The sequence below is a fragment of the Pinus tabuliformis genome, chromosome 8, assembly GCF_031772625.1.
Source record: "Pinus tabuliformis cultivar Carrire ecotype Pingquan chromosome 8, CPIR1, whole genome shotgun sequence".
NCBI classification, from domain to species: Eukaryota; Viridiplantae; Streptophyta; class Pinopsida; order Pinales; family Pinaceae; genus Pinus; species Pinus tabuliformis.
The window spans coordinates 889,074,699-889,101,203 of record NC_142294.1 but is presented as its reverse complement, the minus strand read 5'-3'; the positions used below and the strand labels follow the sequence as shown (position 1 = coordinate 889,101,203).

At 44.8% G+C, this 26,505-nt stretch overlaps 1 protein-coding gene across 6 annotated transcripts in view; it reads right to left on the bottom strand.

The window, feature by feature from the left end:
* Window positions 1–26,505, bottom strand: part of LOC149238396 (proline iminopeptidase-like) — a 327,298-nt gene that overhangs the window by 84,169 nt on the left and 216,624 nt on the right. For 5 of the 6 annotated variants that reach the window (XM_089373020.1, XM_089373021.1, XM_089373022.1 and 2 more), the window contains one exon: window positions 24,591–24,704. In XM_089373020.1, the coding sequence (XP_089229146.1) occupies window positions 24,591–24,704 (114 nt within the window). Of the gene's footprint in view, window positions 1–24,135; window positions 24,169–24,590; window positions 24,705–26,505 lie in introns of those variants that run through there. The other variant, XM_089373024.1, reaches the window with a different exon arrangement.

Genomic DNA, 26,505 nt, shown 5'->3' with positions numbered 1-26,505 from the left:
GACCCCTTCATACTAGCAATCGACTTTTCTCCAAGGGGGGTGCATATTACATGAGGGGGTTGCCCCCACAATCCACTAACCAAGTGATATTGACCCCCTTCTCCTAAGTATTATCTCCAAAATTTCGTGGGTCCCCCACAATAGCAAAAAATGCAAAAATTGTGAATCTTCACTGGCAAAATTTGTTTTAGGAGGGGACATGACAGTCCTCCCCTCCCAAATGTTGCTTGTCCCCAAGCAACTGCAATGTCAGATGCTGAAGTATGTGTTCACCCTCCCAATTAGCATCTTCATCCAGTAAGTTCCTCTAGTGTACCAGATATTCCTTGATAGTTCTGCTCAATCTCCTTTCTCTAGTTTCCAAGATGGACTCTGGCTCCAACAGTAAGTGCCCCTCATCATCAAGCAAGGGTAATTTTGTAGCAGTTGTCACATGCTGTCCCAACACCTTCTTGAAGCATGAGACGTGGAAAACATTATGGATCTTGCTTCCAAGTGGAAGCTCCAACTCGTAAGCCACCTCTCCAATCCTCCGGATCACTTGTAAGGCCCATAAAAGTGTGGATGTAGCTTTTCAACCCCCTTCTGCTTCAACGTTGATTGCTTGTATGGTTGGAGGCGTAAAAAGACCAAGTCTCCAACTTCAAAGTGCCTCTCAACCCTATGCTTGTTGCATATATCTTCTGTTGATTTTGGGCAGTTTGCAAGTTTTCTTTGAGAGCCTTAAGGATGTTTAGGCTCTCTAGAATCTGCTATCTCCATAAACAACGTCAGCAAAACATAAAGCATCATACCCATATAAAGCACAGAAAGGCGATATAGTATATACCAATGGACATGTGGTCGATGGTGTTGTACCAATACAACCCCAAGTGTAACCACCTCATACAAGCTCGTTGTTGCCCTGTCACGTAGTTTCGCAGGTACCCCTCTAACCGCTTGTTGACTATCTTGGTCTGCCCATCCGTCTGAGGGTGGTAACTGGTGCTAGGAGTGAGCTCAGTGCCTACCAATCTGAAATCTCCTGCCAAAATTCCCCCATGAAATGACTGTCCCTGTCACTAACTATGGTTTTGGGAAGACCATGCAGACGGAAGACCTCTATGAAGAACAGAGTTGTGACTTGCGAACAAAGTACCAGGAGAGGATAGCAAAGAAATGTGCGCACTTCGTCAGCCTATCCACCACCATGTAAATGCAGTCACAGCCCTGCACCATGGGAAGCCTTGTGATGAAATACATAGAGATACTCCCCCACTTCCCCTCCGGAATGGGAAGCGATTGCAGTAACCAAGCTGGATGGGTTAACTCCCCCTTGTTCCTCTGACAAGTCTCACTCTCCTGAACATGCCTCAACACGTCCCCCTCGAGGCCCTTCCACATGAAACGCTCCCTGACCGTCCGATAGGTCTTCAGGAACCCCTGATGTCCTAACAAGGGTGAATCGTGGTTTGCTTCGAGAATCCTCTTCATCAACTGCGAACCTAGTACCAAGAAGATGTGCCCCTTGTAGTAAATGAAATCTGATATCACCCAGTAGTGCTCATCCCCATGAGTGCCCTCCAAGATCTCACACACCCGTTGATCCTTGGAGTACTCCACCAAAAGTTGTTCTTTCCAATCATGGCAGATGCTCATGAGGGAAAGTGTCGCGGGCCTCCTGGATAGTGCATCAACTACCACATTATGCTTTCCCTTGACGTACTCTATGTCGAAATCGTAAGCCTGGATCCTGCTAACCCACTTCTGTTGTCTATCATTGAGGCCTTTCTGCCCCAGAAAATGGCGAAGACTGTTGTGATCAGTCTTCACTCTGAACCTATTACCCACCAAGTATTTCCGAAATTTGGCTAACGAATGAATGATGACCACCGTCTCCTTGTTGTAAATCAAGAACAATCTCTCGTGCGGAAGGAGCTTTCGGCTCTCAAAAGCAATGGGATGACCATCCTGTGATAGTATTGCGCCCACTCCTTCACCCGACGCATCACACTCCAAGGTGAACGGCTAGGTAAAGTCAGGGAGTGCCAATACCAGAAAACTACTCATCACCTCCTTGAGCTGCTCAAATGTTGCCTGTGCCCTGTCTGTCCTTGCAAATGCCCCTTTCTTGGTCAAATCGGTGAGGGGCGCTGCCAACTGTGAGAAGCCCTTCACTAACTTCCTGTAATAAGTGCATATGCCCAGAAATCCCCTCAACTCGGTCACATTTTGGGACACCGACCATTCCTGGATGGTCTGAATCTTCTCCTCATGCACCCTCATCCCATCCTCCCCAATGATGTGCCCCAGATAGAGCATCTTTGTTAGCCCAAACTCACACTTGGACAGCTTAGCATAGAATTGTTGCCCCTCCAAAATATTGAACACCTCCTCCAAATGCTACAAGTGCTCCTCCCATGTTCTACTATAGATTAGTGTATCATCAAAGAAGACCAAGACAACGCTTTAGCTACCCCGGAAATACATGGTTCATGCAAGACTAGAATGTGGTTTTTGCGTTCGTTAGCTCAAAGGGCATCACCAAAAACTCAAAATGCCCATAATGGAAGCAAAATGTTGTCTTGGAAATGTTATGCCCGTGCACCCTGATCTAGTGGTACCCTAAACACAGGTCTATCTTAGAGAAGTACTTAGCGCCTCTAAGCTCATCCATCAACTCGTCAATCTGTGGAATGGGGTACCGATTCTTCAGCTTTTTCTTATTGAAAGCCCGATAGTCAATACACATCCTCAGCGTGTCATCTTTCTTCTTCACCAAGAACTGGGCCTGACATGCCCCAATGCCAACAAATCCTGAATGGCCTGTGAAAATTCTATCACTGCAACAACTGATTTACTTTTCCTACTTATTTCATCATAAGTTATTCATGAAATTACTTCAACAAACATTAAAATAAATATTGTTGCAGATATCACACTATAACACAGAAACAAACATATGCACACATCGACACAGTTATTTTGGACTAATGTCCACGGAAAAACCCAATGTGGGAAAATCAATGCAGCAAGGTAGGATTTTATTAGTCAGCAATTTTCTAGTACAACAGGGTGCCAAACTGGTTTACTCAAAGATAGACAAATTTCCAGCAGTTCTTTTGAATCCAACGTGGGCCCTATTGACCTCTACGTAAACCTAAAACCCTCTGCGTCAGCCTACTAAGGCTCTATGCAGCCTCTTTGGCCTTCTACGTCACTCCTGCAGCCTCTGCGTGGATGACGCAGGCCCTTTTGGCTCTGTGCAGCCTCTGCGTGGCTTCCTCTGGCTTTGCGTCTGCCTCTTCTGCCTCTGCGTTGATCTCTCGTCTCTCTGTTCTGTACTCACTACCTCCTGACTGCTCTCCAGACCATTCGTTCAATTTCTCAGCAAACCCCACTCCAGAAATTGAACTGACTGGTCTCCCTCAGTGTGTTTTCCAAGTGCCCCTCAAGCCTCCACTTATACTTTTCCTGTTGACATCTCAACGACCAAGATTAAGTCCCTAATCAACGGCTAAGATTAGATCTGGCTTGATCCATGTCTTTTGGACCATTCTAACACAGATTCATATTAATACACATTAATATTTTATTTTCCCTAAGTTTAGACTTAGGGACTCCATTAAAAATCTTAGTTATTTTAATATCTCCTGATCTGTTTAGAATCTGCCCAAACTCTTTCTGGGTATTGGAGATCTTATGTGCCCCAACCTCTCCACCAAATTTCATGGCTAAAGCATATCCGATGCTACCCCAAATCAACACTCCCTCTTAGCGAGGATTATGCTCTAGCAATACTCCTCACTGAGTATTACTCTGATCATCCGTCATTGGTACCTGCGCTGATGCTAGGCCATCCTACCCAACATCCTTTGCACTGTTGCCTCTTGTACTGTTGCTCATGACTCTGCTACTGCCACTGTTGCATCTGTACGACAACTCCCTCTGCATCCGTGTTCCTGCTGGTCCTTTCTCCCAACACTGCATCCGCACTGCAACTCCCTTTGCATCTGTGCTACTGTTGGTCCTTTCTCCCAACACTGCATCTGCACTGCAACTCCCTCTTCATTCGCGCTGCTAACACACTACTTCTAAAAGGGGTTCCTTACCATCAGAGAGTTTGATGCAACTCTGGTTATCACACATGATCCTGGTCGCCTCCATATTTCTTCTGAATAGGTTTACCAGCAGTTTTCTAAGCCATATGGCCTCACACGAAGTTGTGCTTGCTGCCATAATTTCTGCCTCAGACGAGCTTAGAGCCACAGACTTCTATTTCCTACTGCACCAGGAGGTCATTCCTGATCCAATGTTGAAACAGTACACAGAGGTACTTTTCCGATCCACTAAACTTCCCGCCCAATCTGCATCAGTAAATCCACTCAACCTGATATCCTTCCCCTTCTTGTACAAGAGCCCATAATCAATTGCTCCCTGTAAATACCTGAGAACGTGCTTGGTTGCTGCCCAGTAAGCCCTCTTTGGTTCCACCATGAACTGACTGAGGGTGTTGATAGCGTAGCAAATATCTGGCCTAGTATTGACTAGATACATCAGGGACCCTATGAGCTGTCGGTATAGGGTGGGATCGACATCCTTGTCTTTTGATGCATCAATCTTCTTCTAGTTGGTGATCATTGGCATAGCCATAGGTCTACAGTCTCCCATCCCGAACCTTTTCAGGATTTCTGTAGCATACCTTCCTTGCCCAAGGAAGATTTCTCCTTTCTGCTGCCAAACTTCCAACCCTAGGAAATAGTGCATTCATCCCAGATCCTTCATATCAAACTCTGTGGCTAGATTCTTCTTGCAGTCTTCAATGAGTCTGGATGATCCTGTCAGAAAGAGATCATCCACATATAAATACTAAGATAAGTGGCTTGCTCTCTACAACTAGATAGTAGAGATTTGGATCCGCGTCACTCTTGACAGACCCCATTTTCTGCAAGTAGCCATTTGTTCGACCATACCACGCTCTTGGTGCCTGCTTCATCCCATACAAGGCTTTCTTCAATCTGCATACATGAGACTTCTTCTCATGAGTTTCAAACCCCTCTGGTTGTTCAATGTATACTTCTTCTTCTATTACCTCGTTCAGAAATGTCGTCTTAACATCCATCTGATGGATCTCCCATCCCATCTGGGTTGCAAGAGATATCACGGTCCTAATAGATGTATACCTGGCTACTGGGGCGAAGGTTTCCTCATAGTCAATCCCTTTCTTTTGAGCATACCCCTTAGCCACAAACCTGGCCTTGTATTTTTCAACATTGTCGTCTGTAGCATATTTGATCTTGTAGATCCATCTTGAACCTACCACAGATCTGTCTTGAGACCTTGACACCACCTCCCAGACATCGTTTACCATTATGGAGTTATACTCCTCCACCATCGCATCTAGCCAAACCTGATGCTGAGCTGCCTCCTTGAAGCTGGCAGGCTATCCATCCTGAGCTACTAATGCCTGATACCTATCTGGCTATTTTCTCTCCCTTTTACTGTTCCTTGGCTCTCTGATGAAGTTCTTTGCATCACTCAGAATCTGACGAAGTTCCCTGCTGGTTCTTCCTCTGCCAACAAGTGCTTCTATTCGCTCCTCTTCCTAATCCCGAGAATCTTCCTGATCTGAGGAAAAATTCTTCACTTACATTGGTTGAAGAGGCATGACCAGTGGATCCTCTTTTGACTGCTCCTTGGAAGGCATTTTGCAAGATCTTCTGAAATCTCTGTCCTCCATGAACTTTACATCTCGTCATACTACTACCTTCCTGCTCCTTGGAAGATAGATCCTGTATGCCTTAGCGTTCTTGCTATATCCTGCCAGATGCCCCTTTTCTGCAGTCTGATCCAGCTTCTTCCTCTTTTCTTCAGGTATGCGACAATATGCCAAACTCCCAAATATCCTGAAATCACTGACTTCAGGTGTCTTCCAAGTGAAGACTTTCTCTGGAGTAAACTTGCCCAATGCCTAATGAGGAGTCATGTTCTGAACATAGAGAGTTGTGTTGCATGCTTCTGCCCACAGGAATTTTGGCATATCTTGATCATATAGCATGGCCCTAGCTGCTTCTACAATAGTCCTGTTTTTCCTTTCTGCCACCCCATTCTGCTCCGGATTGTAGGGCGCTGTCCACTCTCTTCTGATGCCCTCCTTAGTGCAATAATCAGTGAAGTCCTTATCGACATACTCTCCACCATTATTTGAGTGCAAGACTTTTATTTTCTTACTTGTCAGATTCTCCACTAGAGCCTTGAACTCTCTGAATCGACAGAAAACCTCATCCGGTTTTCAGAAAATAGATCCAAGTTTTCCTCGAGTGGTCATAAATGAAGGTAAGGAAATACTCGGCACCGCTGAGAGCTTTGACGGACATAGGTCCGCAAATATCTGAGTGTATCAATCCTAGTACACTCTTGGCCTTGTGGTTGCTCCTAGGAAATGTCACCTTGGCATACTTTCCTAGAGCGCATCCCCTGCATACATCATCTCGTTTCGTACTCAGATCTGGAACTCCTGTTACAGTGCACCTAAGAATTCTTAGAGCTCCATGGTGCAAGTGACCCATCCTTCTGTGCCATAGTTCGTTCAAGTCTTTGTCCCCATGACTACCTATTAGTGCCATTGGAGATTCTAGTTGTAGTCTATACAACCGATTACTTTTGATCCAAATCTGCACTTTCTTTTTCCAGCTCGGGTGTTTGACGTATACCTTTTCCTTGATGAAGTAGACGTCATAGCCCTTTCCTTGTAATTGTGACACGGAAAGTAAGTTCATTCCCAATCCTGGTACATGTAGTACATTTGTGGCACGGAACCGCTCTCCTGATTCTGTCTGAAAAACTATGGTACCCTTTCCTATTGGAGTACACTTTGCTTTGTTCCCCAGGGTGATCTGAAAGTTCATCTTCACTTCTCAATATTCTAAGAAACACTCCCTGATTCCTGTCATATGCCACGAGGCTTCACTGTCTATATACCATACTTCTGATGATGTAGCACTAGTCATGCACACCACTTCTTCTTCCAACTTAGAAGCCAACATAGAGGAATCGAAATCTCTCTCTTGTGCAATCTTCTGAAAATTTGCGAGAGTCCCCTGAGGTGGATGCCTCTGCATCGTGGTCTCGACTCATAACTGATTTTCCCTTTCTGTCTCTGATTACTTCCTCTGATACCATGTGAAAATTCTATCACTGCAGCAACTGATTTACTTTTTCTACTTATTTCATCATAGGTTATTCATGAAATTACTTCAACAAACATTAAAATAAATATTGCTACAGATATCACACTGTAATACAAAAACAAACATATGCACACATTGACACAGTTATTTTGGACTAATGTCCCTAGAAAAACCCAATGTGGGAAAACCAGTGCAGCAAAGGAGGATTTTATTATTCAACAATTTTCTAGTACAACAGGGTGCCAAACTAGCTTACCCACAAATAGACAAATTTCCAGCAGTTCTTCTGAATCCAGCGCAGGCCCTATTGACCTCTACATCAACCTAAAACCATCTGCGTCAGCCTCAAACCCTCTGCATTAGCCTACTGAGGCTCTGTGCAGCCTCTCTGGCCTTCTACGTCACTCTTGCATCCTCTGCGTGGATGAAGTAGGCCCTTCTGGCTTTGCGCAGCCTCTGCGTGGCTTCCTCTAGCTCTGTGTCTGCCTCTTCTGCCTCTGTGTTGATCTCCCGTCTCTCTGTTCTGTACTCGCTACCTCCTGACTGCTCTTCAGACCACTGGTTCAATTTCTCAGCAAACCCTGCTCCAGAAATTGAACTAATTGGTCTCCATCAGTGTGTTTTCCAAGTGCCCCTCAAGCCTCCTCTTATACTTTTCCTGTTGACATCTCAACGATCGAGATTAAGTCCCGAATCAACGGCTAAGATTAGATTTGGCTTGATCCATGTCTTTTGGACCATTCTAACACAGATTCATATTAATACACATTAATATTTTATTTTCCCTAAGTTTAGACTTAGGGACTCCATTAAAAATATTAATTATTTTAATATCTCCTGATATATTTAGAATCTTCCCAAACCCTTTCTGGGTATTGGAGATCTTATGTGTCCCAATCTCTCCACCAAATTTCGTGGCTAAAGCACATCCGATGCTACCCCAAATCAACATGGCCCTCTCGATCTCATCCCGATAAGCCTTGGGATGTCGGTATGGAGTCGTAATCACTGTCTGTACTCCTGGTTCAATCTCAATAGTGTGCTCAAACCCCCTATCAGGTGCTCGTCTCGGTGGAATGTCTCCAAACATTGTTGGGTACCTATCTAAAATAGCCTGTACATTTGGGTGTGGTGTTTGGGGCTTACCCCCTGCATCAGATATCCTCAGATCCACTATATCACCATGTCTCAAATTGGCCTCCATCCTGTGCGCTAACACTATCTGTGGAGGGTATGAGTGCATGCCTCTCAATAAGACCATCTTCCCATCAGGCCCCATAAACTCCGTCTCCGGCTTCTGCCAATCAGTAGTAATATGCCCAAGTGAGTACAACCACTGCACACCAAACACCACGTTGGTGTCAGGAACATCAACCACAAAGAAGTGGTCTTTCATAGAGTAGCTCCCCATCACTACTGTCATCCCGAGAACGTATCTAGTGCACTTGATAATGCAGTCTCCCGATAACAAAACCAAGAACCCCTCGAAGGACTCTGTGTGTATGCCCCTCCTCTCCACCATCTGGGCATCTACAAAATTGTGGGTAGCCCCACTGTCCACTAGTATTGAAACAAGTTGCCCCTGCACCGTGTCCCTCATCCTCAAGGTGAGGTACCTTGAGTATCTTCAGCGCTCCTTGAAGTGAAGCGATGACCCCTGTTGCCAGCTTCGGCACTCCTTGAAGTGAAGCGATGACCCCTGCTGTCGGCAAGAAAGGGGCTCTCCCTGTTGAAGTTTTTAAGTTTACTTAATCTAGAAACCCTTCATTCACTTTTCCTGATTTATTCCTACTTACTTGTTAATTTTTCTTTAACAAGTTATTTACAAAGTAAACACTGAAAATAAACACCAGTGCATGCTCAAAATATTACAAATCAACAACTAAAAGAAACAAGAACAAACACACCACATGACACCATTATTTTTGGACCAATGTCCCTGGAAAAAACCAATGCGGGAAAACCGGTGAAGCTATCTGAAGGTTATCTTAATAAGCAATATCAGAGTACAATCTGAGTGTTGTAACTGGCCTACCCAACAGAGAATTTCCTTCACAGCTATACCTCACAATTTGAGAGAAATCTCTTGGCTGAAACCCCAGAAAACCCTTCCGGCAGCTCTTCAGCACAAAACTGCTCCTGCAACCCTAGCGTCTACGCAATCTGGACTGCGTCAGTCCCTCTCTATCTCACGCGACCCTGCGCCAACCTTTCTTGGCCTGCGTCAGCCCCAACAGGCCCTGCGTCAGCTATGCTGACCCCTCTGGTGCTCTACGCAGCACTGGGATGCCTTTGTGTGGCCCTGCGTGAGTCCTTGCTGGCTTTGCATCACCCTCCTTGGCTGCTGCACTGCTCTCCCGACACAATCTCTGCCTTCTTTGTTCCTTTGTACTCAATGCCCCTCAGCTACTCTCCCGATCACTAAATCTATCTCTTTTAGCAAACCCCGCTCTAAAGAATAGAATGACTGATCATCTGGTGTGCTCTCCAAGTGACCCTCAAGCCTCCTCTTATACTTTTCTCGTTGACATATCAATGGTCGAGATTAAGTCTCTAATAGACAGCTAAGAATAGATCTGGCTTGATCCATGTCTTTTGGACAATTCTAACACAGTTTTATATTAATCCACATTAATAATTTAATTTCCCTAAGTTTAGACTTAGGGACTCCATTAAAAATATTAATTATTTTAATATCTCTCTAACTATTTAGAATCTACCCAAACCCTTTCTGGACATTGGAGATCTCATGTGCCCTAACCTCTCCAACAAATTTCGTGGCTAGAGCACATCCGATGCAACCCCAAATCAACACTCCTTTTTAGCGAGGATTGTGCTCTAGCAATACTCCTCACTGAGTATTACTTTGATCATTCGGCATCAGTCCCTATGCTGATGCTAGGCCTGCTACTCATCATCCTCTACACTGCTGTATCCTGTACTGCTGCCCATGGTTCTGCCACTGCCACTACTGCATCTGTATGACAGCTCCCTCTGCATTTGTGTTGTTGCTAGTCCTTTCTCCCAACAATGTATCTGCACTGCAACTCCTCTCATCATGCTGCATTGTGTTGCCCACTGTTGCATTGCAACTCAGTTACTGAGAAGTAAGTAACTGATCTCCCAACTAACCTCCCCGTTGGGCTAGAAACACCCACTGATGCTGAAGCTCCCTCTACCGCTGACAAGTGCTCCCTCTCTCTGACCTCTGCGTTGTTGCAACAACTCCCTGCATCTCGCACCGTTGCACACCTCTTTGTGCCTTCCTGCACTGGTGCAACACTCCTGTGCCTCTCGCACTGCTGCAACCTGCTAGCTTTGCGCTGTCTCAGGACTCCTGCACTATAGCTCTCTCTGCCGCTCCATCCGCATCCGTCTCTACCCACTCAGCTAGTCCTGCTACTCCTCGTCGAGGCTCCCATAGCAAGGTCTAATCCAAGAGGCTGGGTACCTCAAGGATCCTGCCCCTCATCGCCTGTAGTCCTCCTGACTACAGCTCAATGTCTCCCCACTTTTGCTCAAGTGGTGTGTGTTCACTCATGGCACAATCATTGTCTCTCAAAACTCCCTTCTCTGCGCGTGTTGGCGCTGCCTTAGTCTCGGAAGACTCTCCCTTATTCTTCTTCCTTGGGCACTGGGTCGCATAATGACCCATCTCCCCACAGTGGAAGCGCTTGATCTTGGAGAGATCTTTCTTCTTCCGCTTCTCCTGCTTTCCCTCAGATGCTAGGGCCACATCCTCCTCCTCCTCCTTGACCTTCATCCCTTTGCTGCTGCTACCTGTCTTTCACTGCTGTCTGATCTCCTCCTGGTGTAATATTCCTAATTAGCCATGGCTAATTGGAATATTCAATTTTGCTCAATTTTGCCTTCTATAGTTATTTATAAATAAAAAGGTGAGAAAAGGGGGACGTAACTCACTTTTTGAATAAAGTCACTCCCTAGTAACACAACGTTGTAACTTAAAAGGGGAGCCAAGGGGGCCCAAGGATGACGTAGAGAAGGGGCCCACGCAGACACTTGGAGGGACTGCGCAGATGGAGAAGGAACACGTGGCAAGAGAGAGGCTACGTTGGAGGAGGTGGGCCTTAGGTTTTTGAGAGAGGCCAACGCTATAAAGGAGAGAGGAGCCTCCTCATTTTGATCATTCGATTATGTTGCATTTGAGCTAGTCACTTCGACTTAGAGCATGCTCATTGTTTAGCCTGTCTACAGCACTGTTTAGTGCATCGAGTGTCTTCGTTTGGAGATCTCACCCTTAGCCCCGAGGGACTTCGAGTGCCTGCTCGGGCAAGGTAGTTTCATCAGTATTTTGCAGGAGGAGCGATTTCTGGAGTTGAGGAGGAGCTGAGCATTTTGGTGACTGCACAATCTTAAGAGGGAGGACGCAGTTTCTTTGGGTAGGAGCTCCGGACTGGGTTTTTGTGGAGGATTTGAGCTTGGAGATTGAGCAAAGGATCAACCCTTGCATATTGGAGGATTTTGGCAGAGTTTTGGGTAGAGTTTTGGAGGATTCTCTTCAGGGGCAGCGCAGAGCCTTGAGGGATTCCGTAGATCCCCAAGGGGGTGGTTTTCGGGGGTCAGCCATTTTAGAAAAGCTTTCTGGGCTGTTCTGGGTTTATTGAGCAGAGGCTGATTCCAGAGTTTCAACATTTTTTGAGGAGGGGAACAACCCCAAATCCTCATTTGATTCCACCTGTAGCAGCAGCACAGCAGTTCTCCGGCAATTTGGACGCAGTTCAGAGAGAGGCCATTTCCTTACTATTCTGAGTGTATTTCTTCACTTGCCTTGTGCAAGTCAAGGTGCTATCTTTCTGATCACCTCATGTACTCTTTCCATTACTCAGTATAATAAAATGGCTTAGCATTTCTCTCTACATTTCTCAAGTATCTGCTTACATTCCATGTATACATTATTGTATGTTGCACTATTGTTATTTCTCTAGTTGGAGTTAGCTTGTGTTTGAGGGATATCTCTGATAAGGGATATTACAGTGGTATCAGAGCATAGATCTAGCTCAGCCTATGGAGCTAGCAGTCTATGACGTCGAGGGAGAAGCCCTACATCTATTACAGAGGTAGGAAATACAAAGATATTGAGTGTAGGTTGGAGAACAGCTGCGAAGAGGGACACTGTGTTCGGGTAGCGGACACAGAACAGGAGGAGCCTATGGCTAACACAGAATAGGAGGAGCCTGTGGTGGACACAGAGCAAGAGGATCCGATGGCAGATGAGGACGGGAAGAGATTTGCGGACATGCTCCTCAAATTAGTGCAGGATCTATCGAGGCAAATCGAGGTGATGGGGTAGAGATTCACGGCGGTGGAGACTAGACAGCGTGAGAACCCATGGGTTTTCCAAGTTGGTGAGGGATCGGGTACATCCCACCATTTTCCAGAGCAGGGTGCCACTCAGCATAATACTACTCAGCAGATGGCCTCACATGCCCCTACACGCTCTACCATGCCCACTTTCCTAAGAGCAGACACGGGGGCTGGAGACCAACAGGAGGCAGAGCCCGGTCATATGGGTGATTATTTTGCAGAGTGCCAAGCCTATGGGCAGGGGTTCAAGGATGCTCTCTCATTCAGAGACTTTGTTCAGCTCTAGCGGCATAGTAGACCCCGCGACCATCACAGAGGATACCGGCATTATCATGATGGAGACACCCACCGCACAGCTAGTAGATTCCACTTGCCTACGTTTGATGGCTCATCAAACAGTTCGGCAAAGTCTTGGGTGGAGAAGCTGGACATCTATTTCCAGCTTAACCAGATGTCAAAGACAGAGGCCATCAAGGTGGCGACATTACGTTTGAATGGTGAGGCCCAGGACTGGTGGTTCCATGGGTTGGTTACACTAGGACACTCCACAGTAACGACATATGCCGAGTTCACCAAGAGACTGATAGAGAGGTTTGACCGGAGAGATCTAGAACAACACATTGTTGAGCTGAGGAGGCTCAAACAGACCAGGAATCCAGAGACCTACATTGTAGACTTCTTGAGGATTTCAGTGATGGTCCTAGATCTATCCGCGGCATGGAGGATCTACATGTTTGTTGAGGGGTTAGCAAAGCCACTTCGGGGTCTAGTCAGATCCACTAGACCAGCCACACTCCAGGATGCTATTAGCAGGACCCAATACTTGCAGGATGCCTTACCCAGGACCCGGATACCTTACCCCCAGAGACAGGCTTTCCAACCTAAGGGAAAGGATGTGAGGATTCCGCCTCCAAAGGGGAATCCAGGAAGAGCACAGATTGATGATGATGTCAGGAGGGAGCTGAAGAAGAAGCGTTTGTGCTTTACCTGTTAGGAGTCGTGGGCACCGGGACATAGATGTGCTGCTGGCAAAGCACATTTTATTGAGGTCTTCTCTGAGAGCAGCGGGGAGGAGGATGATGTGGAGGTAAGAGATAGGCATGCCGCGCAGGATCCTTTGCCACCTCCACCACTAGCAGCAGGTGGTGCAGCTTTTATAGCTACCAGAGGGGCCCTCGCAGCATTACGAGGAATTCCCAAGTATTTGATGCTGCGTGTACGAGGGACAGTACGTGGCTAGCGAGTATCAGTTTTGGTTGACAGTGGGGCAACCCACAACTTCATCGATGCACAGATGGTTGAGTGGAGAGGTATACAGACAGAGAGCTTTGACAGCTTTTCAATTTTGGTCCCAGGAGATCATACCATGGTGTGTGCTCATTATGTTCCAGAGTTATCAGTGACGATGGGCACCTACACACTGACTGACCACTTTTTCGTGGTCGATATACCGGACACCAACATGATACTGGGTGTTCAGTGGCTTATCACTCTAGGGAAGATCACGACAGATGGGAAGGCCCTAGAGATGAAGTGTGATGATGAGAAGACAGGGAGGCATGAGAAGATATGGGGACAACACACATATCCGCCTCAGACTGTTTCGGCTCATCGGATCGAGGTAGTCTTCCGGAAGGGAGACGTAGAGTGGGCAATGGAGGTGCGTGCATCAGAGGCAGGGACTACAAGGCAGACGGTAAACCCAGAGATACATTCCATCCTTGACCAGTATGCCACAGTGTTTGGGGAGATTCTGCTAGGACAGCCACCGGACCGGGGGTTTGAGCACACCATTGAGCTTGAGCAGGGCATACAGGCAGTGATTACTACCCCCTATAGGCATCCCAAGGCCTATTGGGATGAGATTGAGCGGGCCATTCAGGAGTTGCTAGCTCTTGGGCACATTCGGTTGAGCACGAGTCCTTTTGCTTCTTCCATGGTGTTGGTGAGGAAGAAGGACGGCACATTGAGGATGTGCATTGACTACAGGGCCTTGAACAAGAAGACCCTGAAAAACAGGTACCCCATACCCAGATGAGTTGATGGATGAGTTGAGAGGAGCATGGTTCTTCTCAAAGATCGATTTGAGATCTGGGTACAATCAGATTCGCGTGAGGGAGCAGGACATTCCCAAGACCGCTTTCAAGTGTCAATATGGGCACTTTGAGTTTTTGGTGATGCCCTTTGGGCTAACCAATGCTCCAGCTACATTTCAGTCCTACATGAATCACATCTTCCACAGTCACTTAAGGAAGTTTGTGTTGGTGTTCTTTGATGACATTCTCATTTACAGCAGGACTTGGGAGGAGCATCTCCAGCACATTGAGACAGTGTTGTGCATCTTGGAGGAGCAACAGTTCTATGCCAAGCTCTCCAAGTGTGAGTTTGGGTTGATGGAGATGTTGTACTTGGGACACATCATAGGGGTGGACGAAGTGAGAGTCCACGAGGAGAAGATCAGGGCCATCAGAGATTGGCCAGAGCCGAGGAACGTGACAAAAATTCCGGGATTCATTGGCATTTGTACTTACTACAGGAAGTTCGTCAAAAGTTTCTCACAGCTTTCTGCACCCCTGACAGATCTGACGAGGAAGGGGGCATTCAGTTGGTCAGATACAGCGCAGCGAGCCTTTGACAGGCTCAAGGAGGTTATGAGCAGCTGCCCAGTGCTTGTATTGCCGGATTTTTCACAGCCATTTGTTTTGAAGTGTGAAGCGTCGGGAGAGGGGATCGGCGCAGTATTGATGCAAGGAGGTCACCCTATAGCCTTTGAGAGCCGGAAGCTCCTTCCGCATGAGAGGTTGTATTCTATATACGACAAGGAGATGCTGGCCATTATGCATGCATTGGCCAAATTCTGGCAGTATTTAGTGGGTGACAGGTTCAGGGTGAGGACTGATCACAACAACCTCAGGTTCTTTTTGGAGCAAAAATAGCTACAGGAGAGGCAGCAGAAATGGATCCGTAAGATCCAAGCGTATGACTTTGACATTGAGTATATCAAGGGTAAGAACAACGTGGTAGCAAATGCCCTTTCACGTAGACCAGCCACGTTGTCTCTTATGAGCTTGGACACAGACTGGACGGCTTGACTCTTAGTAGAGTACTCCAAGGACAGATTTGCATGTGAGGTTTTGGATGGGCAGGTAGCGGATGACAAGTACAAGGTGATCTATGAGATCATCTACTATAGGGACCGGATCTTCTTGATTGAGGGATCTCAGCTCAAGAAGAAGATACTTCAGGCATCACATGATTCACCATTGGCCGGCCATCAAGGGTTTACCAAAACCTACAGGGCCATTAGAGAGAGGTTCTCATGGAAGGGCCTCAAGGGGGATGTACTCCAGCATATCCGGGAGTGTGACATTTTCCATAGGAACAAGGGGGAGATGAGCCATCCCGTAGGATTATTGCAGCCTCTTCCCATTCTGGAGCGGAAATGGGAGAGTATTTCGATGGACTTCATCACAGGGTTGCCCGTGGTGCAGGGCAAGGTTTGTATCTTTGTCGTCGTTGATCGACTGACAAAGTACGCACATTTTTTTGCCATATCCGCACACTATAAAGTAGCGCAGGTGGCCGAGCTGTTCTTCAGAGAGGTCTTTAGGCTACATGGTCTTCCTAAGACCATCATCAATGACAGGGACAATCGTTTCATGGGCGGGTTTTGGTAGGAGTTTTTCCAGTTGATGGGGACGGAGTTGACACCGAGTACCAGTTATCACCCACAGACGGACGGGCATATGGAGATAATTAACAAGTGGCTGGAGGGCTACTTACGTAACTATGTCAGTGGGCAGCAGTAAGCATGGCTGAAGTGGCTGCATCTAGGGGAGTATTGCTACAACACTACACATCACATGTCCATTGGTATGTCACCATTCTATGCTTTGTATGGATATCATCCTTTATCTTTTGTTGACGTGATGTTTGGTGCTAGCAAGGCTCCGAGAGCCAAGATTTGGATCCAAGAGAGTCAGGATATCCTCCGACCTCTCAAGGATAATATGGCTACAGCGCAGAACCAGCAGAAGCTGTATGCTGACAAGGGTCGGGTGGAGAGACAGTTTGAGGTAGGGGACTTGGTCTACCTATGATTACAGCCATACCGACAGTCGTCACTGAAGTAGAATGGAGCTGATAAGCTCAAGCCCAGCTTTTATGGGCCATACAGGGTGATACGTAGGATTGGACAGGTCGCGTATGAATTGGAGCTGCCTCAAGGCAACAAGATTCATAACGTTTTTCATGTATCATGCCTGAAGAAGGCATTGGGGCAGCAGGTGACGGTGACAGATGAGCTACCACCCACGGATGATGAGGGGCATTTGGTGTTGTAGCCAAAGGCTATTATTGATACCAAGGAGAGGCAGCTACGGAGCAGGACGGTCCGGGAATTCTTGGTGAGGTGGAAGAATTTACCGGATGAGGATGCCACTTGGGAGAGTGAGAAAATTTTGCAACATCCATCACTTCAATTGCTTGAGGACAAGCAACATTTTGCTGGGGGAGACTGTAATCTTCCTAAATAGCCATGGCTAATTGGAATATTCAATTTTGCTCAATTTTTCCTTCTATAGTTATTTATAAATAAAAAGGTGAAGAAAGGGGGACATAACTCACTTTATGAATAAAGTCACTCCCTAGTAGCACAACGTTGTAACTTAAAAGGGGAGCCTAGGGGGCCCAAGGACCACATAGAAAAGGTGCCCACATAGACACTTGGAGGGACTGCGCAGATGGAGAAGGAACACATGGCAAGAGAGAGGCTACATTGGAGGAGGTGGGCCTTATGGTTTTGAGAGAGGCCAATGCTATAAAGGAGAGAGGAGCCTCCTCATTTTGATCATTCGATTATGTTGCATTTGAGCTAGTCACTTCGACTTAGAGCATGCTCGCTGTTTAGCTTGTCTACAGCACTGTTTAGTGCATCGAGTGTCTTCGTTCAGAGATCTCACCCTTAGCCCCGGGGGACTTTGAGTGCCTGCTCCGACAAGGTAGTTTCATCAGAATTTTGCAGGAGGAGCGATTTCTAGAGTTGAGGAGGAGCTGAGCATTTTGGTGACTGCGCAATCTTGAGAAGGAGGAAGCAGCTTCTTTGGGTAGGAGCTCCGGACTGGGTTTTTGTGGAGGATTTGAGCTTGGAGATTGAGCAAGGGATTAGCCCTTGCATATTGGAGGATTTTGGCAGAGTTTCGGGTAGAGTTTTGGAGGATTCTCTTCAGGGGCAGCGCCGAGCCTTGAGGGATTGCGTAGATCCCCAAGGGGGTGGTTTTCGGGGGTCAGCCATTTTAGAAAAGCTTTCTGGGCCTTTCTGGGTTTATTGAGCAGAGGTTGATTCCAGAGTTTCAGCATTTTCTGAGGAGGGGAACAGCCCCAAATCCTCATTTGATTCTAGCAGTAGCAGCAGCACAGCAGTTCTCCGACAGTTTGGATGCAATTCAGAGAGGCCATTTCCTTACCATTCTAAGTGTATTTCTTCACTTTCTTTGTGCAAGTCGAGGTGTTATCTTTTTTATCACATCTTGTACTCTTTCCATTACTCAGTATAATAAAATGGCTTAGCATTTCTCTCTGCATTTCTCGAGGTGTTATCTTTTTTATCACATCTTGTACTCTTCCCATTACTCAGTATAATAAAATGGCTTGGCATTTCTCTCTGCATTTCTCGAGTATCTGCTTACATTCCATGTATACATTATTGTATGTTGCACTATTGTTATTTCTCTAGTTAGAGTTTGCTTGTGTTTGAGGGATATCTCTGATAAGGGATATTACACCTGGCAAAGAGCTGCCCACATCTCGTCCCAAGGTAGGAGAGTCCCTCTGCCCAGGACGCTCTGGACAAACACTTCCCACTCTTCTGAAACAGCATTCAGGGTTGTCCTCACCATAAACTCCTAATCCAGTGTTGCTCTTATAGTAGTCAACTGATCTCGGATCTCATTCAGTCCTCCGAGGAAGGAATCAATCATATGACCCTTCTTCATCTGATACGACCTCATCTGGTTCTCGAGCAAAATTCTTCTCTGCACAGAACTATGTTGGTACAGGTTCTTGAGAGCCTCCCACATCTTAACGGTCGTTTCCTTCTCGGTTATATGTGGTACCACATGATCCTTGACCCTGTCAAGGATAATGCACTTGGCCCTCGCCATCGCCTCCTCGTACTTGTCATTATCATTGGGGTTGATTGGGATAGCTATAACCTTCAAGGCGAAGTTCCTGACATGATTCCTGTCAAGCACTGATAAGATTCTGGCCTTCCAAACTGTGAAGTTCGATGCTCCGTCCAGTCTATCCTGGTCTCTTACCCCGTGTAGTGCCATGACACTCCTCTACTTCCCTCCTGGAAGTTCTCTGTAGTCTCTACTTCCAGTTTGGAAGTTCTCTTCTGGACTCCCTCTGAGTCGTGATTTCCCTCCTGGAAATCCTTCTTCCACTTGTCAAGATGCCCCCTACTCTGATCATCTTGTGCAATTGCATTGTTGATCCAGGTTCCTCGGCTAGAAACCCTCGGTAACAACTCCTCTGGCCCTGTTCTGTCAGGTACTGTTCTGATTACAGTACCTCACCAGCTCCACTCTGCAAAATTTCTGCAGCCTTCTATACCCCAGTAACTGCCTCTTCGTGAACTGTGCCAGCCCCTCTCTGCCTCACGCTGCCTTTGCGTAACCCTGGATGGGTCTGCGTTAGCCCTAGGATGCCCTACGTCAACCCTCTGGCCCTCTGCGTCAGCAACGCTGGCCTCTCTGAGGCTCTGCGCAGTTCCCAGCTTCTTCTACGTGGCTCTGGCTGGCTCTGCGTCATACTTCCTTGGCTTCTGCGCTGCTAGAAACAGCTTCTGTCACCTCAGGACAACTGTTTTCTGTTGCTATTGCTCCGCTCGACTGATGTCTCTTAGTCCTCCTGTGATCTGCAATCACGCTCTGATACCATGTTGAAGTTTCTAAGTTTAGTTAATTTAGAAACCCTTCATGCACTTTTCCTGATTTATTCCTACCTACTTGTTAATTTTTCTTTAACAAGTTATTTACGAAGTAAATACTGAAAATAAACACCAAAAAATGCTCAACATATTACAGATCAACAACTAAAAGAAACAAGAACAAACACACCACATGACACCATTATTTTTGGACCAATGTTCCTGGAAAAAACCAATGCGGGAAAACCGGTGCAGCGATCTAAGGGTTTTCTTATTAAGCAATATAAGAGTACAATCTAGGTGTCATAACTGGCCTACCCAATAGAGAATTTCCTTAGCATCTATACCTCACAGTTTGAGAAAAATCTCCTGGCTGAAACCCTGGAAAACACTTCCGGCAGCTCTTCAGCACAAAACTGTTGCTACAACCTCAACGTCTACCCAATCTGGACTGCGTCAACCCCACTCTGTCTCACACTAGCCCTGCGTCAGCCTTTCTTGGCCTGCGTCAACCCGAGGGGGCACTGCGTCAGCTCTGGGAGCCTCTGCGTCAGCTACGCTGGCCCCTCTGGTGCTCTACGCAACACTTGGCTACCTCTGCGTGGCCTTGTGTGAGCCTTTGTTGGCTTTGCGTCACCCTCCTTGGTTGTTGCGCTGCTCTTCTGACACAATCTCTGCCTTCTCTGTTTCTTTGTACTCAATGCCCCTCAGCTACTCTCTTAATCACTGATTCTATCTCTCTTAGCAAACCCCGCTCTAGAGAATAGAATGACTGATCATCTGGTGTGCTCTCCAAGTGACCCTCAAGCCTCCTCTTATACTTTTCTCGCTGACATATCAATGGCCGAGATTAAGTCTCTAATCGACGGCTAAGACTAGATCTGACTTGATCCATGTCTTTTGGACCATTCTAACATAGTTTTATATTAATCCACATTAATAATTTAATTTCCCTAAGTTTCCACTTAGGGACTCCATCAAAAATATTAATTATTTTAATATCTTTCTAACTGTTTAGAATTTGCCCAAACCCTTTCTGGGTATTGGAGATCTCATGTGCCTTAACCTCTCCACCAAATTTTGTGGCTAGAGCACATCCGATGCTACCCCAAATCAACACCCCTTGGTGGGGGTGGTGGGCCTTTACCTCCTCTTCCCGCCATAGGTGGACCATCATCTCCGACATCTATCTCCTGCTCCACATCATCCTCCAATTCACTGTCAGGAAAAAAACTCTCTGAAGTGAGCCTTGTGTCCTGGTGCCCACGGTTCCTTGCAAGTGAAACATAACTTCCTCCGACAGTGGTCCCTCCTAGCCTCATCATCCAACTATTCACACCCCTGGGTGTCTCTTTGTGATGGGCCCCTATGTCTCTCCCTCTCGACTAAAGCGCGGGTTTAGGGGGTATCTGTGTTTTGGTCCTTGGCAGAGCATCCTGCAAATCCCGGGCTCTACCCACTGCATCTTGCAAAGTGGTGGGCCTGTTGGACCTCAACAAGCCCCTAAGTGGCTCTAGTAGCCCCTCCACAAACATGTAGACCCTACTGGCCTCCAATAAATTTGGCACCATCACTGACACTCTAAGAAACTCAGAGATATAGGCCTCAGCACTTCCAATCTGCTTGAGCCGTGTCAACTCTCCAAAGTTCTCCTTCGGGTCTCTCCTCTCAAAATGCTCCAATACCCTCTGAGTGAAATCCTCATAAGCCGTAACTCTCACATGTCCCATCGTGGTCAACCCATGAAACCACCAATCATGGGCTTCCCTTTCTAAGTGCAACGTGGCAATTTGATTGCCTCCACCTTTGTCATCTGGCTAAGCTGGAAGTAGACATCTAGCTTCTCAAGCCATGCCTTGGCTGAGCTCTTAGGCGAGCCGTCAAAAGTCGGGAGGAATAACCTCCCCATCATGTGCTGTAAATCAATGCCATGATTGTAGCCTCCTCCACTCTGTCCCCTGCTCCTATTGTTGCCCTTAAGCTGACAGAAGTCCTTGAAGGTGATGGCCTCTCTAAAATCAAGCCCATAAGACTGATACTCCACAAAATAGTCCACCATGGGCATCTCCTCCTACCCTTACGACCCTCCAGCATTGATGCTAGAAACGTGGAGATGGTTGACTTGGGTGGTGTACTAGATACAAGAGTTACGTTGGGTGGATTTGTTGCATGGTGGTGCGAAGTACCTAAACCTTCACCCAGATGAATTTCTCCCTAAATCCCCTTTCCCTTGTTGTTGTTGTAGTTTTGTTGCCTTAGTTCATCAATGCCCCTAGACAAATCGTTGATGGCCTTCAAAAGATGTTGAGAAAACTCCTCTTCTTTACTCATCTTATCTCCCTCATTATCCCCCATGTCTGGCCTCTCAACCTCCAGCTCAACGGTTACTAGATCAAGAGTAATTTGTAGTTGCCTTTCTCTGCTTCTATACCTTTGCCTCCTGTAAGTGACGTTCTGCTTATCCTCTAGTGTCATAGACTAATAACTGCTCCCATAGGCTGAGCCAAGACTATGAGCTCTGATACCATTGTAATATCCCTAAGGAAAATTAACAGTGATAAACAAAGCATGCATAGTAAAAATACCCACAAAATTTTCACACAAATTAAACACCAAGAAATACACCAAAAACTATGCTGAACTGAGCCATTTTATTATAAATAGATGGGGGACAATAGAAGTAGAAATAAACCTTGTTAAGTGTCCTTGTCCATGTCATATTGTAACAAACCCCTCTTGGGGTCTATTTGTAAAAAAAAACAAAAAAATTATTGAATTTTAGGTCTTCTAGGCCTCCTCCACCAAGTCGCCCTAAAGGAAGGACAAATTGGCCTCAAACAGGGGAATTTGACCTCATAGAAACACCTATTTAAAGGCAACAACTCGACCTCATTTGTCACTCTCACTCATCAAGTTTGATCTGCAACTTCTAGGGCCAGGAAAAGTGAAAATTTCAAGGGAAGAAGAGGAAAGGGCTAGTGCAAAGGGAGGAGGACATTATCTACCTAAGAAAGTCGAAATTTTCTCTCTCTTATCTCACACGTGCGAAGAAATTGAAGTTGTTGGAGAGTCGAAACTGCAGTTATATTGCTAGGCCGAAATTCAATAGTTTGGGGTCGAAATTTTATACCTAGGAAGTCGAATTTCTGAATTATCGCTGAGTTGAAGCTACTAGACAAGAAGAGACTACTGAAGTGTGTTGAGTCATATTGGAAGGCTGACTTGGTGGAGGAGGAAGGTATGTTGGTCTAAGCTCTTGGTCTATCTCATTTTGAATTATTGAAGGAAGAGTTCTTGATTGGGTTTTCCCCTATATAGGGGTTTTAGCCCTCGCTGAGTGCCTACATCTGGTGTCCATGATCTTCATGTTTTTGTTTTGATGATTTCTTGATGAGAAGAACATAAAGGAAGAACATAAAGAAGTCAACAAGAACATAATAATATCACAAGTAATTATCAACATAAGAATATATTTCTGCCTTTCCGATTTTCTAACATCTTCTACATCATCGGGGGCATTTGATATGGTTATATACATGTTAATGAGGATGTCCTATTGTTGTATCCTTCTTTATTTCATTTTATCCTAGATTTCGCTTTGGCATTTTCTAGGAGTTGTGTTTGCACTCCCACATTGTACTCGTATTGGATGTATCCTTTAGTCTCATTGGCATACTTTTGTGGTCATTCATTGGACATCAATAAAATTATCTAATCTATAGCATTTGGCAACTCATATGTGTGTGTGGGTGTTTCATATTTGTGCAGCAATGTGATCATTTAATGTTGTTGCTAGGATTATATTTAAAAAAAAATGAATTAATTATGTACTTTTTAAATTATTGTCACAATTTTCCAATTTCCCTCTAAATGTTTTAACTTTTTAATTTCTGGTCAAGACCCTCAATGATTTTTTCCACTGTCAATGTTTGCAAAATTGTTATCTCCCTTGTATAAATCCTCGGATCTCTTGATTCCTCTATCCCTTCTCAAAGGTTGATTCTCATGACTGCTAAAAGTGTTTTGAAACCACAGCAACAACAGAAAACTTTACCTTTTATTTCCCATACCTTTTTTAATATGTTTCTTTAAGAGAGACACAATGATCCACTGGTAGAAAACTATGGTCTAAAGCATTCTTGTGATTTAGCTTCTTGGACTTTCCTCTGCAAAATCGTCAATAATACTTTTACCATGAAATAACTTATCATTATTGTTCTTTAGTTTAAGTAATCATATGCATCTCTTGTTTTATATATGAATTGATGAGCTATGCTCACATGTAGTAAAACATGGTGATACTAGTGTTACATGTAGTATTATGATAGAGGAGGCAGCACAGAAGTAGGAGGTAGGGAGGACGATCCAACATTGGTAGGAGGCAGGAGTAGGAGAATGAAAGTGAAAAAGGCTGACGTTCCAGCCTCACCACAACCTTCTTCATACATTGAGATACCCACCTATAGTCATCTAACTCCAACCACGACACCTTGTTCTAGAGGATGAGCCATTACCTTCGCATGTAAAAGTGATAGAGGGAATCAATAGCTAGCTACTAATTGATCATTGTAGATAACTCATAACGATGACATATTATATATTTGATTTTGATTTGTATTACATATTTAGCTTTGATTCGTGACTACACAACTATCAATATCAACTGCTCCAACCTTTGCTTCTCAGCCTTGTATGTTCTCATAAAGCTGATTTGCATGTTCTAACCTTCGTTCAGCTAAAATGCTGCAAATAAAACAATATGTCATAGTAAGATATTTACTATATTTCTTGCATTTCCGATCTTCACATTCCCTGGTTACATAAGAAAATTAAAATGAGATTTCCTTGGAGAATCATTACACATAGTATTTGATTGAACTCTTTCTTTATCACTAAAGCTTCACTCTGTTCTATCATAAAAGCACAAGTTTGAGCTGATTTACAAAAATAACAAGAACTTTATATTGCCATCTAAATCCTCGTGAAAAACAAATTGATTATCTCTGTATGAAATCATATTTGTTGAATCATTTATCATATTGAAAGTGAGATACATGATTAAACACCCAATGATCCCAAAGACATAAGGATGGATATTGAAATTCAAAAGAAATCAATCAAATTAAGCTCCAGATGATTATCAACTATTTAACTTAAAGCCTTACCTGCACAATTGTGGTAGGAATATGTCTTATCTTGTCTATATTGTCAAGCAAAAATGAATCTGTAGGAAAGAATCCTTTATGCTTGAAGTAATGATTCTCTATTCGAGAAAATGCCTGGAGAATCAAAATATATAACATAATGAGTTCTCTAAACTTCATATTTGATGGTTAAATTCATTTCTATCTTTGACTGTGCAGTCTACATGCATACTCTATGATTCTATTGAGATGCTTGAGTTGTCCAGGCATGTGCTGATGTATCTCATTACGATTTACTATAGAGATACAAATGAAATGTTTGAAATTAGTAAATAGGATCAAAGAGAAACATCTTCATTAGATGTGGGTTAATCAGTTTTTGAAGGGTTGACAAATCAAGGGTAAATACTTCGCAATAGTAGGGCTTTGCAAGGCCCTCGAGGGTGAATACTTCATTCCAGGATATGAAAGACCCTAAAGAAAAAATAACTTAACCATAGATATCCTTCATTAGTAAATAGCGTGAATATGCCAAATATGCTTGTAAGAGTTTTAATATTATTGCTACCTGATAATAACATTAGTTGAATAATTCCATAGTAAACTAATACACCTTATCATATTTGCATTTATAAATATAATGTAGTCTGTCATCACAGTAAAATTTGAAAAGAAAAAATTTGAAACTACCTTCTTGAGTTGAAGCTCTTCAACAAGATTTCAAGGAGAACGAGTCTTCTACTTTTTGCAATGATTACATTTTGGCATTTCTAGGTTATAGGTCAGGAGCCAATTGCCGTTAGCCCTCAGCTCTCAATCATAATACCGAAGTAAAAAGGAAATCTTTTTTGATGTAATATGAGAAGCATAGATTATCCTAATCTAGAAAATAATAAATTCCAAACCATTCCAAATGTTGGGAACATCAAACACATTTTTTATGAATTTAAGTATCATTCACCTCTACACTTCTTCAAATCTCTAATGATAATTTCAACTTAAGAAACACAAATGCCTAATCTTTTCCATCACCAACCCACACAACCATTGGTACTCCTTTTCTGCAACTTTTTTCTACATAAGTTTATACCTGTTGATTTTTCTAGGTACCCTCTAGAGTCTACACTGATAATTACTTCTTATGATTTACTTAGGTTTATCTTTTCTTGCTTTTGATTATTCATCATCTTGTATTCATTATCTATCATGAAACAACTATACAGAGGATATCAACAGTAAAACTAAAATGCCATTAGGATGTAATATCCCTTCCAATAAAAATCTGCTTAGTGTATTTCTCAATTTTTGTAAATTATGGATGGGGAAAATTTTGGATACAAACCTAGGAAAAGCGGGTGGACATTAATATGGTAGTGGAGGCCCCAAACAATAGACAAAGGGAAGATTGATCACATAGTGGGATGTGGGGACCACCCCATGATGAAATACACACCCCCTTGATGGAGAAATTCGAATGGCTAAGGAGGGAGCTCGAATTGCTTGGTGAAGGGGCCCACGTGAAGGAAGAGAGCAGCAATTATAAATAAGAGGAAGGCAGCATCATTCAACACTTTTGATCATTTGACATTTTACACTTTGTTGCTCAAGCTATTCAACTAAGTCACAGGTGTTGTTTAGCACCAGAGGTTTCCAAGGGGAAATCTCACCCTCTTCTTCGGTGGACCATGAGTGCCACCCTAGGGACGCAAATTCTACTCATTTTTGGAGTTGGAAGGAAGACCACGCAGGCAGCACGAATTCTGAGCTAGCTGGGACACAGTGCAGGGAGCCACGCAATGATTGGAGGAGAGAAGAGCCGGAGTGAGGCGTTGTATTGTTTTTGGGGCACTCTTGGATCAATTTCCTGGCACAGGAGGGAGATTTGAAGGGACAGAAAGCATCACACAACAACCAATCGAATTCCTGGAGGAGGGCC